General features: G+C 42.3%; 2 protein-coding genes across 2 annotated transcripts; both read right to left on the reverse strand.

Moving 5' to 3' along the window:
* Nucleotides 1–708: 708 nt before the first annotated feature.
* Nucleotides 709–5,274, reverse strand: gapdh (glyceraldehyde-3-phosphate dehydrogenase). Its single transcript, XM_084556960.1, has 12 exons — nucleotides 5,222–5,274; nucleotides 4,777–4,822; nucleotides 3,250–3,349; nucleotides 2,938–3,044; nucleotides 2,733–2,823; nucleotides 2,528–2,643; nucleotides 2,272–2,353; nucleotides 2,023–2,174; nucleotides 1,819–1,897; nucleotides 1,363–1,446; nucleotides 1,176–1,273; nucleotides 709–1,094 (listed from the first exon to the last, which is right to left on the reverse strand). The coding sequence occupies exons 2-12, from the start codon at nucleotides 4,797–4,799 to the stop codon at nucleotides 1,025–1,027; spliced, it is 1,002 nt and encodes a 333-aa protein (XP_084413086.1). The 5' UTR covers nucleotides 4,800–4,822; nucleotides 5,222–5,274; the 3' UTR covers nucleotides 709–1,024.
* A 4,779-nt stretch (nucleotides 5,275–10,053) lies between these two features.
* Nucleotides 10,054–10,695, reverse strand: nppcl (natriuretic peptide C-like; the record flags this gene model as incomplete). Its single annotated transcript, XM_084556686.1, has 2 exons — nucleotides 10,054–10,386; nucleotides 10,597–10,695. 2 exons carry the CDS (start codon nucleotides 10,693–10,695, stop codon nucleotides 10,090–10,092), a joined length of 396 nt encoding a protein of 131 aa, XP_084412812.1. The 3' UTR covers nucleotides 10,054–10,089.
* Between the last annotated feature and the right edge of the window lie 2,101 nt (nucleotides 10,696–12,796).

The raw sequence follows: 12,796 nt of genomic DNA on the forward strand, positions 1-12,796 counted from the left end.
CCAGATTAAGCTCAGGTTTTATCTAATTACTGTTTGGCCATTACTGCAAAGGCTGTTGTCAGTAACAGCATTCAGAGTCTAATGGAGAGGTTCTGAGGAATTGTGTGTGTGTGTGTGTACTTTATATAGCACCTTACATCCACCCACAGGTGAACCAAGGTGCTTTACAAAAGATTAATTAAACAACGTAAACTAATAACTGCGCTGATTAAATGTTTTGTATTTATCAGTATATTGAGGAACCATATCAATTCCGTCCCCTGTGAAGCCAATCAGTAGCGTTCATGTGTTTGCAGCTTGCATCCATCAGCACTAGTGTGTCAGACAAGTAATCAATACAGACGGATGGCAGATCAAGAGAGAACTTGTTACTCCTCATTACCCAGAGACAGAATATTTTCCAAGGTTGTATTGGCTGCAGGCCTCTAAACTAACCCGACGGAACAGATATTGAACAGCTTTTATTAGCAAATATAGATTTGAGGGGAAATTATCCCCCCAGTGCCACAGAATAAGGAGCGCGGGCAATTAAAATTTGCCAGAGTATTCCCAAGGAGGAAACCAAGTGTATAGATAGAGACCATTTAAAGTGTTTGAAGTCACATCTATAGTAGATTCTATCACTAGATATCAGCATCAATCCCACTGGAGCCGTTTTAATATGGAATCATTCTGTGTAGTGACAAAAGAGGACAAGTGGGGCGTGAATCTCACAAACCGAGGACTTTATTCCACCATCGACTGCAGTACGTCTGTACTACAGACAGGCAAATACTCTCACATCTTCACTCCATCTAACACAAGAACAGAACAGGGAATTTAACAAATAAAAAAAATAATTGGTCACCAATTTAAATCTTTCATTTGCTCTCTGTGGGACCTTTCCTCAGGCGTATAATGGGGGTCGACTATCTGATGGAATCAGGCAGAGTAATGGATAATACAACGTCTTCTTGTACGTTTAGAACTCTGGATTCAGATGAATGAGGGTAACGCGGCACAGTGCAGTGATCGACTGGTTGTTTTACTCCTTGGCAGACATGTGGGCCATCAGGTCGCAGACGCGGTTGCTGTAGCCGAACTCGTTGTCGTACCTGGCAAAGAGGAGAGAGAGTCAATATGCATCATTGGGAACACAGATGAGGATGTGAGAGCAACCTGTGCCGAGGGCGTACCATGAGACCAGCTTGACAAAGTGGTCGTTGAGGGCAATGCCAGCGCCAGCATCAAAGATGGAGGAGTGGGTGTCACTGTTGAAGTCTGTGGAGACGACCTGCAGGAGAGAAAAAGGGGCGCCCCATTAGCAAGCAAACCCATAAACAATGATGGGAGAATAACAAGCAATGAGAGCTGAGCACATACCTGATCCTCTGTGTATGCCAGAATGCCCTTCATGGGTCCTTCAGCTGCAGCCTTCACAACCTTCTTGATGTCGTCGTACTTGGCCTGGAAAGAAAAGGAACACTTTACATTACTAAATTAAAGGACAACTCCAGTTTTCTTTTAATTTATCATCTGCAAAACCCATATGTCTGAAGCCCACCGTTCCACAATGAAGAGCTCTTAACTATTATTTTTTTATTATGTTAAATTTTGTACATTCATTAATACTTTCAGACTCGAAATAAACTACATGACTTCATCCATATAATTACGAACACTGAAGCTCTTTGCTAGCTGTTTACACTTTCAATATACTGGAAATATTGGATAAACTAAATTTAAGGTTGGTTTTGGTCTTTTCATGGGATTTGCGTAGAATAAAAATATATGTCAACTAAAATTATTTTAGTTCATTAATTTGCGTCCGTCACTCACGGCTTTCTCCAGACGGACGGTCAGGTCAACCACTGACACGTTGGGGGTGGGGACACGGAAGGCCATGCCAGTCAGCTTGCTATAGAAAGACAACAAAATGAATGTGTTAACAAGAAAAAAGGTATACATTTTGACAATTTATAAAACAAATTCCGTTATTGCCAAGATGTGCTGCTACATTAAAGGACCATTTCTTGCACTAACCCGTTGAGCTCAGGGATGACCTTGCCAACAGCTTTGGCAGCACCAGTGGAAGCGGGGATGATGTTCTGGCTGGCACCACGTCCGTCCCTCCACAGCTTGCCAGAGGGCCCGTCCACGGTCTTCTGGGTGGCAGTGATGGCATGAACTGTGCTCTAATTGACAAAGATACAAAGACAGAGGAAGAGGATTAAATGAAGCTCGACGGTCGCCCAGCTGAACTGTTCTCATCTAGAGCGTGTCGACTCTCACCATCAGGCCCTCAACGATGCCGAAGTTATCGTGGATGACCTTGGCCATGGGTGCCAGGCAGTTAGTTGTGCAGGAAGCATTGCTAAAAAAAAATAAGAAAAAATAAGAAAAAAAAGGTGCCCGTCAACTTCAATAAAGGAATTTACACATCCCAGCAGAATGTAAGTTACTGAATGTCCTCAATATAATGTGACTAAAGAAAACTTCCATTTTTCCTCTAAATATACAAAAGTAAGTCTTTGAGACCGATTCTCACCTGACAACCTTGAGGGAGTTGTCGTACTTCTCGTGGTTGACACCCATGACGAACATGGGAGCATCAGCGCTGGGTGCGGAGATGATGACTCTCTTGGCACCACCCTTCAGATGAGCCTGCAATGTTGCGTTGAAATATTAAATCGATGTCCCTTTAATATGTACGTCATGTAAAAGTCATTGTCGGGGCAGGATTGAATACGTACAGAGGCTTTCTCGATGGTGGTGAACACACCAGTGGACTCCACCACATACTGGGCACCGGCATCGCCCCATTTGATGTTGGTGGGGTCCCTCCTGGGAAAAAAAAAAAAAAAGATTTCAAACAAGGGTTAGCGTATGTCTTTTAGTTAATATGTACGTGTGTACAATTAGAACTTAAATTATAAAAAAGGCAGCAGGTGAACTCACTCATGGAAAACAGAGATTTTGTGTCCATCGATGACCAGCTTGTCACCCTCAATCTTGACCTCGCCCTTGAAGCGGCCGTGGGTGGAGTCATACTTGAACATGTAGACCTAAAGAGGGGAAGGACAATTTTCAATAATATATTATTGAAAGTTGTTTTACATAGGATTTTATAGTCAGCATATCCCATCTGACTCATTTCTCATACACACACACACACACACACACACACACCCCCCAAGGCCCAAAAGGAAACTGAAAAAGCCGTACAGGTATCACCTGTCAGCAGCATGTGTCTGATGCTGCTTGACTTACCATGTACTCCAGGTCAATGAATGGGTCATTGATAGCGACAATGTCCACTTTCTTGGAGACGAAGGCAGCACGGGTCACCAGACGACCGATGCGGCCGAATCTGTGAAGTGAACAGAGCTAAGGCTTAGTTTGGCCTCTAGGTGGCAGCATGACACAATGGAAATCTGACCACTGTCACCCTCTCAAGAGTTCCAGTGAAATGAAGGTGTAGAATGTTATTAAACAGGAAAAAGGCTGAAAAATTGGGTGAAATTTTGACATTTAGTTGGACCTAAAAAGCCATATTCACTGTGAGCTTCTAGTATTTTCCTTTGTATGTTAAGACATGACTCCCGAGGACACCTGAAACCACAGTTGCAGAAAGACCAGGGTTCAGGAGGAGGGGCAGAGGGAGGCGTGTGCTGCTGCGCTTATGGCTGCAGAGCTCTCATTCTCCTCTCTGGGGACTAAAGTCGAAATGAACCTCACATGTGGTAATCCTGGTGACGGCAGAGCACTGTTTGATCAGTGGCCCAGTTACTTTTTAACCACAGGTCCAAAATCCTGGCACAGATAAACGCTGTCCTCAGACCCTGGACGTACAGGATGAGGGGCGTAGAGATAAAGAGTCACGGCGTAGCCTTTAACATCAGATTAAGTGTGCTCGGTAACTTTTCAGCTATGGCGGTGGCCTCCTGCTTGCTTCACACAGCAGAAAAACAATCTCCTGTCGAATGACCCCCACGCCAGAGGCACAGCCCACATTGTTATCGGCTGAAGACCAAAGTTCAAAAGATCACAAAAAAACATGCGCACAGCCGGGTCCTCGGGTTGGTGTACATGCATCTGTGCATGTCCTCCATTTCAGAGCATTGTTGGTGCTTCAGCTGTTGTTTGGCGTCACTGTTAATGAACAGTCTCTCTGCTCAGTGTTCACAAGAGATTTAACTTAAGACTTACAGTACGTCAGCTGGCATGTGGAATCCTTTACCATAGTATCAGAGAGGGTAACACTTCAAACACTTTAAATACATAGATGAGGGACACTCAGGTCTGCAGACACCAAGAAGAGACACTGAATGTCGATAGAAGTGTTTAGCTGCAAATATCTTATTCTGCTAAAGGTTGGTTTTAATGGCATTGGGACTACTGACTAGTTGGAAACTAGTATCATTTTCTTGTTTGTAGGAGAAATGGAAACTCAAAATGACCAACTTTGAGAAGCCACGAAGAAAGAACAATCCCAAAGCACAGTTTGAAAGTCCCTTGGTTCTGTTTCAGGCATTCAGTGCACAGTTTTATCTACCATTAACTTTACCTTGAGCTTCTATGAGTGGTTTCTTTAATCTTTCAGCTCAGCTTCCAGCACAACATTCTGTTAGAGTTCATCCGTGTGCAAGCATTTTTGTAAACTTAACCACAAAGGATAGAGATGAACATGCACAGGTGTGGTGTGTGGCATTGTGAGCTAAGAGTGCACAGCAACTGATTGAATTTAAGTGTCCATATACATTTTTTAAAAGTAAAAGGGTGAATAAGTTCTCTTACCCATTGATACCAACTTTAACCATTTTGCCTGAGTTGGTCTAGTCCTCTAGAGGAAGAAACAAAAAGAAGAGCAAATAATCCCTGTTAAACACTGTGAATCAGCATTTAGGATAGATTAGCATTAACTTGATGCTTGGATCACAAACGCAGCATGGAAAAGTTATACAATGAGAAGTAATCTGTGATCACAGTCGGAAAAATGAATTACATGTGTAGTTTTAGAAAACTTTCAGAAATGAGAAAACAATTAGTTTTACATCGTTATATGCAGACAAGTATTATTTTTTTCAACTTTTTGACACCATGCTTTAAAATGAGCGTTAATCAAGTGCGTCCAAGTTGTCTCCAGGTGGTCTAAATCAAGGTGTTCACTTATGTAGCCTGAAGCTTGTGCAGCTTCCTGACTGTCTCTGGTCGAAATCAATGAGTAATTTAAGGTATTTACCGTTTGTGAGATGCCTCAGTCTGTCTTGACTCCGGTGTGAGTGGGGAAGAGTCAAGTTGAGCCCTGTGTTTTTATGATTGACCGCCGGTTTGAAGCCACGCCCCCTTCGTGGTCGCCGCTCCTCGCCCCGCCCCCTTCTGAATGTCAAGGTCGTCAGCTGCAGAGAGAGACGTGCAGACTGTAACTTCACTATATTAGTCAAGGCTTCCGTCTTTTCATCCCATTTCTGGCTCTAAATATCGACCTAAAGCTTGGAAACATTTTGTATATTTATTTTTTTTCAATTACCGGAGCCACCAAGCCTCTTTTGACTTTGCACCAAGTCTATATCTAGACTTCTGAAAGTCTAGATATAGACAGCCGGGTATAAAAACCCACAGATAGTGGTTTGAAAAAAGAGAGGGGGTCCCTTTGCTGACCTTCTCAGTAAATACAGTCACACACACAGAGGGAGAGGGGATCAAATCTCTGTCTTCTTGACTGTGACATTTAATGTCTAAAGACCATGACCCTTCACTTGACTGACTCTGTTGCTACTCTTATTTTTCCTGCTGCTCCATCTCTCCAGCAGAGGTTGAGGCTTGGTTACTCAACATGACCACATGATCACTGCACATGTGCAGACGAGCACGTTTGAGTCCCTTAACTCAGCTGAGCTATCGCTTTGGCGAGTTATTAGGAAACTAAAACAATGTATTGAATGAATTCAAGCGCCGCTTTCATTGTCTCTTCAGTGTGTCACGCTGCTGCGAGATTAACTCTCATTGCGTTTCTTCTCTGCACTCAAAATTTGACAAGGCCTTTTTTTTAACTCCTTTTTCTGGCAACAGGGTTGACATTAGAAAGAAAAACACCTCCTACCATACTATAACATGTTATATCTGAATAATAAGGATGTCAGTTTAAAATAATTAAGACCAGTCTTGTTGAATCCTTTTGGAAATAACCCCCCGGCTGCAGCCTGAGCAGCACACTAAGCCTCACCTGATAGCTGTCCTGAATTGAAACCTTACCCATGGCATGGTATTTTGTCGCCACAATAGAGCTTGAACTTGCATCACGTTATAGTGGATGAATAATAATATATACCAACTTTTATTTTTCTGCATCAGAAGCTCATATGCTCAAATGTTATGCAGCAGGCTGCAGACGTGTTGCTTGGTACCAGGAGTGGTGGTGCTTTTCATGGCTGCTGTCCAATGGCTTCACGCATAGCTGAACTACCACAACCCTGAGTGCATGCATGCCAGTCTCGGCCTCTGCTTTGCAGCTTAAGGTCAAAGAGGGGAAGTAAAGGTCAGACTATGTTTAGACACTGGCTGGCTAGTTAACACTTAGACCATGTTGTACTCTCAGTACTGTAAATGCTGCCTCATAAGATCACATGCTTTTTCTCTATTACAGTGATTGAAGTCCGGTGCAGACAGGAAAGCCACCAGCCGTGAAATAAAACATCTGGGGAAATGATCATGTTAGTTCATTTAAAAGGTCACTGTAAGATTCTGGCTGAGAAATGCTTTAGAAACAACAATAATTATTTAACATTAAACTCGTGTATCTGCTGTAGGTGTACCGAATATCTTAATAAGTTGAGCTTCTCAGAAATTGCAAAACCAGTAACGATACAGCCTACACAGATTTGACACTACTTCTGCTTGTAAAAGGGGCCTCCAGCTACATTTATACAACTGGCATCCTGTTTTAAAGTGCGGTGCAAAGTCCAGAGGGCAGTTGTGTGGCGAGAAACTGATAATGAAATAGACTCATACTGCCATCTTGTGCGGTGCTTCAAAACAGCATTGAATATATTTATATAATTTTATAAATTCAACCCAAATAACCAAAATCTATCATAATTAATAGAATACTTTGACAGGATATGTATAATATTAGTCAGTTTATTTAACCTTGCTGAGTATTACAAATCTCTGCTGAGTTTACAGACATTTTCTGGAGGTCTTGAGTGGCAGAAATTGGCAATGAAAATCACGTCATCACGTATCATGTATCTTTGCAAATAGCAGGGTTTTTTTGTGATACATTCATAATCACTCAGTATCGCTCCAAAATGTAATGGACATCTTTTGGAACGAAGCAATTTCTTTTTTCAACTTGAAATAAATCTGACCTCTGCAGGTGTTCTGTGGAATATAAGACACTGTGAAGTAGCTGTCTGCAAAGAGAAAAAAATACTTTATTTAACAATAAAATCATTTAACTTAGAGATAAACATTTAAGATTAGCAAGACACTAGTTCACAAGTTCTAAGACATGGTCGGCATAATCATGAAAGTTTTAAAAGGCTGGGGCCTCCTTACACACTGCCTGGCCAAAATAAAGTCGCCACCTGGATTTAACTAAGCAAATAGGTACGAGCCTCCTATTGGATAATTACTGCATGGGCGATTATCTTTCAGCTGGCAACAAGTTATTTAACCCCAACTGATGCAATGAGTAACTTCTTATTTCTTAAACAATTATGTCAAAAGACGCATCATGTGGTCGTGGAAAAGATGTTAGTCTGTTTGAGAAGGGTCAAATCATTGGCATGCATCAAGCAGAGAAAACATCTAAGGAGATTGTAGAAACTACTAAAATTGGGTTAAGAACTGTTCAACGCATTATTAAAAACTGAAAGGATAGTGGGGAACCATCGCATCATGGTAAGAAGAGAGGCAGATGAAGTGATGCACCCATCATGCCAAGTGCCTACTGTACAAGCCTGTGGCGGCAGTGCAGCTGACTACCTGAATAAACTGAATGACCAGGTTATTCCATCAATGGATGTTTTCTTCCCTGATGGCACGGGCATATTCCAAGATGACAATGACAAGATTCATTGGGCTCAAATTGTGAAAGAGTGGTTCAGGGAGCATGAGACATCATTTTAACACATGGATTGGCCACCACAGAGTCCAGACCTTAACCCTCGTGCTACCCTTGGGGTCTCTGGGACCCCAAGCGAATGGACAGACAGAGAGAGATTATGCAAGAGGGTAGCACGAGGGTTAACCCCATTGAGAATCTTTGGGATGTGCTGGAGAAGGCTTTGTGCAGTGGTCAGACTCTCTCATCATCAACACAAGATCTTGGTGAAAAATGAATGCAACACTGGATGGAAATAAATCTTGTGACATTGCAGAAGTTATCGAAACAATTTCACAGCGAAAAGTGTGCTGTAATCAAAGCTAAAGGCAGTCCAACGAAATGTTAGAGTGTGTGACCTTTTTTTATACCGGGCAGTGTAGATGATGAGGACAAGAGTGAAAGTGTCAGTCAGATTCATGTGTCGTGTATTCATTCCATATGTCTGGTGTAATATGAGCATGGTCTATGAAGCCAGAAAAACACCATGTAGCAGTTGAGCGCAGGGGTGGCTCCCTGCTCAGACTCATGTTGAGGCGGTGGCTGCTTCAGGAAGTGACAAACATCACTGTGAGAGTCTCTGAAATCCATTTTAAAGGAATCAGTGCCTTGGGTACATAAACTGAAGTATTCATTGGACTCTCCAGCAAGACAATGATCCCAACCATATGTGCAAGTCAAAATTTACCTTCTCTTGAGTGACCGTCCGAGTCCCCAAATTCGAGATGAAAGAAAAGGTGGTAACTTAAAAACCCAGAAATATTTGAGAGACCAGGTGTGTTCAAATTACTTGTTATGTTTGACCCATAATACAAATAAGAAGACCTTCAAGTTGCAGTGATGGAAAAAGCAGAAAATCTTTCCATTCAACAGGGTGGAACGAGAGAAAGTCAATTTTTTTTATTTATTATTGTTGAGGTTTGTTTTCCCTTTGCTCCCTGTGAATTGAGTTTATCTCAATTGAAATTAAATTTGATCTCTTAGTGGCTTTCAGTGTCTTCTGGATTGATCTCATGCTTACAAATAGTCACATCTCAAATCAATTTAGTATTCAGAGATGTAAACCTAACCTTGCCGTATAACTGTATGTCTCACATGCTTCTCACGCAGTTATAAATATTTAAGGTAACCCTGAAGTTTCTTAGTTCATTCACTTGCTAAAATACGTATGTTAGGTTTTTGTTTGGAGCATTTCCTCTCTGTTCCTTTTTGCTGAAAGTTCAGGAAAACATGACGCTAAATGGGCTATAAAGCGATACATAAAGCTATATTGTTTGCCCACGGAATTTTGCTTTAATGTCAGAGTAAAAATAGTTTAGATCTTTCATTCATTGGCCTGTCATGCTGAACAACGATCAGGGAAGAAATTTATTTCCTCCAGCAGCCACAGGATGATTTAATAAATCATCAAGAGTTAAAAAAAAAAAGAAACCTGTCATCAGAATTTGAAGCTCCAATTTGAAGGACAAATTGAGTTGACGCATGTCAACAGAGAATAAACCATGTGTGAAGGAAGTGAGCAAAAGGCAAGCCACCACAAATGTCAAATCCATTTATTCATGCAAATCATTAAGTAAACATAAAAATAAACTGCAAGAATTATAGGTACCATCATTTTTGGATTTCCATTTTAGAAACAATCCCCTGGCTATGAAATGTCTTCACATCTAAACGTGTACTGCACACAGACAAAGCTAGAAATACAGAAAGAGACAGGTTACTTGAAAAACAAGCCCAAAGGTGAAGGATGATCACTTGATGTAAACACAGCTCACATTTTCTAATACTCAGTTTAATACTCACACATGGAATAAACTGTGAAGCATCTGCTGGATGAAACCACATTAGTGACACTGCAAGTTTACACCACACTATATGTAGTCTACACGCATATAAACATCCTTCTCTGTAGGGGAATGCCTTTTCATATGTGTTGGTTTTTTTTTTTTTTGTTATAACCTATGTAGGATGTTACCAGTCTTAAATTTTCTCCTCTCTTTCCACTAACAGCCCAGTCCGCTCATGGATCCGATCCGATCCAGTTTCAGGCCAAAGCATCCTCGGTTCCATCCCCTGCGTGACCGGTCTGGCTCTGCTCTCTTCTGGTTGGCCAGGGCCCCCTTCAGCAGACGGAGCCAGGGGGTCTCGGGCTGCGTTTGTACGTCAGCCCATTTGGGGTACTCGGCCGCTTTGACCCCAGAGGAGAAGGTGGACTGCTCCTCCGGCTGGCTGTTCAACAGGTTCTCCAAGTCATCCAGAGTCAGAAGGTCATTATAGCGTTCCAGAAACTGCTCCATAAACTACACAATGGAAAAAAAGATGAAATTTAATTGTCAGGGAGTGTACAAGGCAGAATAATTGAATCAGCGATACATTTCATTACTCTCTCCTCTTATTCTTTCCTGCTCTGCTTGCCCTCCTTCTGGACTATTCCTTTTGATCCACTGTTCATGCGCTCGGAATTCTCCTCGATTCACTTTTTATTCCCCCTCTCCCTACCTCCCCCTCACCTGCACAGCATCGGGAGAAGGATGCAGAGCGCGAGCCTCTGTGATCTCCAAGGGAGTCAGGAGGAGCAGAGTGGCACAAAGCAGCACAGGACACAGCATGGCAGCACGAGGAGACGAGGAGTCCGAATAACTGGAGAAAGAAAACTGGAAACACACTGCCTGCAAAAATTAAAATACTGATGAAATTATAAAAATACATTTAAATTGAAAATATAAATAACAAATCGTATTAATCGGAATAGTACTCCACAGACACGGTCAAAACAATCCTCTATCAATCTCTTCAGGATTGGAATTGTAATCATATATTTTATTTTTATATTACAGGCAATGCAGCAGATGCAGTGTGTATATAGGGCATCTAGCTGGAGCTATTTGGGAGCCCCCGGTCCCGGTTAAGCTTCTAAATCTAGGTTAACAGACAAATAAATATATTTAAATGTACAAAAATTATTTTTTTTCTTCAAGTGCAAAACTTTAGGTTGCACCGAATCATTCTCAATTTTAAGGTAATGTTTAAAAAAGTACTAATTTGGTGGCACTCCCTGTAAATTTAAAACAATTTAAAAAATTTTACAACTCAGGAAATTATCAGTAAATAACATAAGATTGTTCAAAATTTTGATTTTCTTCCTTTAGATTCATTAAAACTCCATATGAAATCTTGTAATTCTGACCAAGATGTATTATTTCCTTTGGGAAATAATCATTGTGACGATTAATAACTAACATAATAAGGAGTTGAGGCTGAATACATGCATACATTTAAAAGAAGAGTGCTCACCTGTTTGTTTTCTCTCAAATCTCTGGGTATCTTCTGCGCTCACAGACTCTTCTCCATCTCCCTCGGTCTCGGTCTGCTACCTCACTTGTTGGCACCTGCTGGGAGCATCACTATCTCACTCAGCTGGCTCCTCCTCTTCCTCACTCTGTGATGGAATTGGAAGGACGGTCTTCTTCCTTGTGTGCGTCCACTTGGCAGAGGCTGAATGCTGGGGCATCAGCTGGGATGCTGCAGAGGTTTTGTAGAGCCAGAGACGCCCCCCCTCCCCACCCTCCTACCACATCATCTTCCTCCTCTGCCTCCTCATCATCATCTCCTTTTCTTTGGGGTGATGTCATAGCCTTGGGAAGACTGATTGTCATTGCCAAGGTGACTGTGTGTGTGGTGTGTGCACTCTGTGAGCCAACATGAAGCCAGTGTACTGCACAAGCCAAGGTCAGAGGGCAGTGGTCAGTCAGAGTGACCAGTAACCAACTGGAAAAAAAGTCACGTGTTTCGGTCACGACTTAATCTGAATTATATGTTTCCCATGTGGAAACAACGCTCTTCGTGCGCGTTAGCTCCCTCTCTCCCCTTTGTCTCCGTGGTCTTTCCCAGCATGCACTGACCTCCCCTCTCTGTCGGGTAAGTTACAGTCTGTCAGTGCCATCTGCTCCTTGTACCCCCTGCCGCCAAATTACAACACTAGCAAGAGCTGCACGATCCAACACACTGACCTTAAAGTTCAGCAGCCTTTGATTATTTCAAGTAAATAGACCCCTGCAATTACACAAGTTCGTCAGATACTGGGCATGCAATCAATGATTATTTCCTCTCGGTCAGAGTTTTCATATCCAGCACGAACAAGCTGGATTCATCTTTGCACAGCACTGACTAAAGTTTTCAAATTTACTTCCATTTTCACTTAGCACCCACTGAATATATTTTAACTCAAACGAGTCCTCAGATAAAACCTAACCGCTGGTGCAATCATATTGTCAGCCTGTTCTTGGCAAGTGTCTTTACATAACATATCAATCACACATACAGAATGTACGCACCCCTCTCATCTTTTCGGAGAGGACAACGTGTGGGAGAGGGAGTGGGCGAAAAGGAGAGAGATTAGTGATGAGGGGAGGTGGGGGGGGGGGGTTAAACTGGTGTGCATGTGAAATCAGCGGAGAGAGGAGTGCTGGAGGAAAAGTAGGCAGCAGAGAGTAGGAGGAGGAGGAGGAGGAGGAGAAGAATAGGAGGGAGAAAAGCGCCAGGCAAGGAGAGAGCAGAGGGAGACCTACAAAAGAGATTGATTACAGGAGAACAGAGGCGGCCAAGTAGGCAACAGCAAACATGTCAGACAGAAGAAGAGAGGGAAAAAAAATATGTAAATAAACAACCTGCAGGCACACTCACAGGTGAGGGATATAGTGAAAGTAGTTC

This window comes from Chelon labrosus, assembly GCF_963514085.1.
Source record: "Chelon labrosus genome assembly, chromosome: 12".
Lineage (NCBI taxonomy): Eukaryota > Metazoa > Chordata > Actinopteri > Mugiliformes > Mugilidae > Chelon > Chelon labrosus.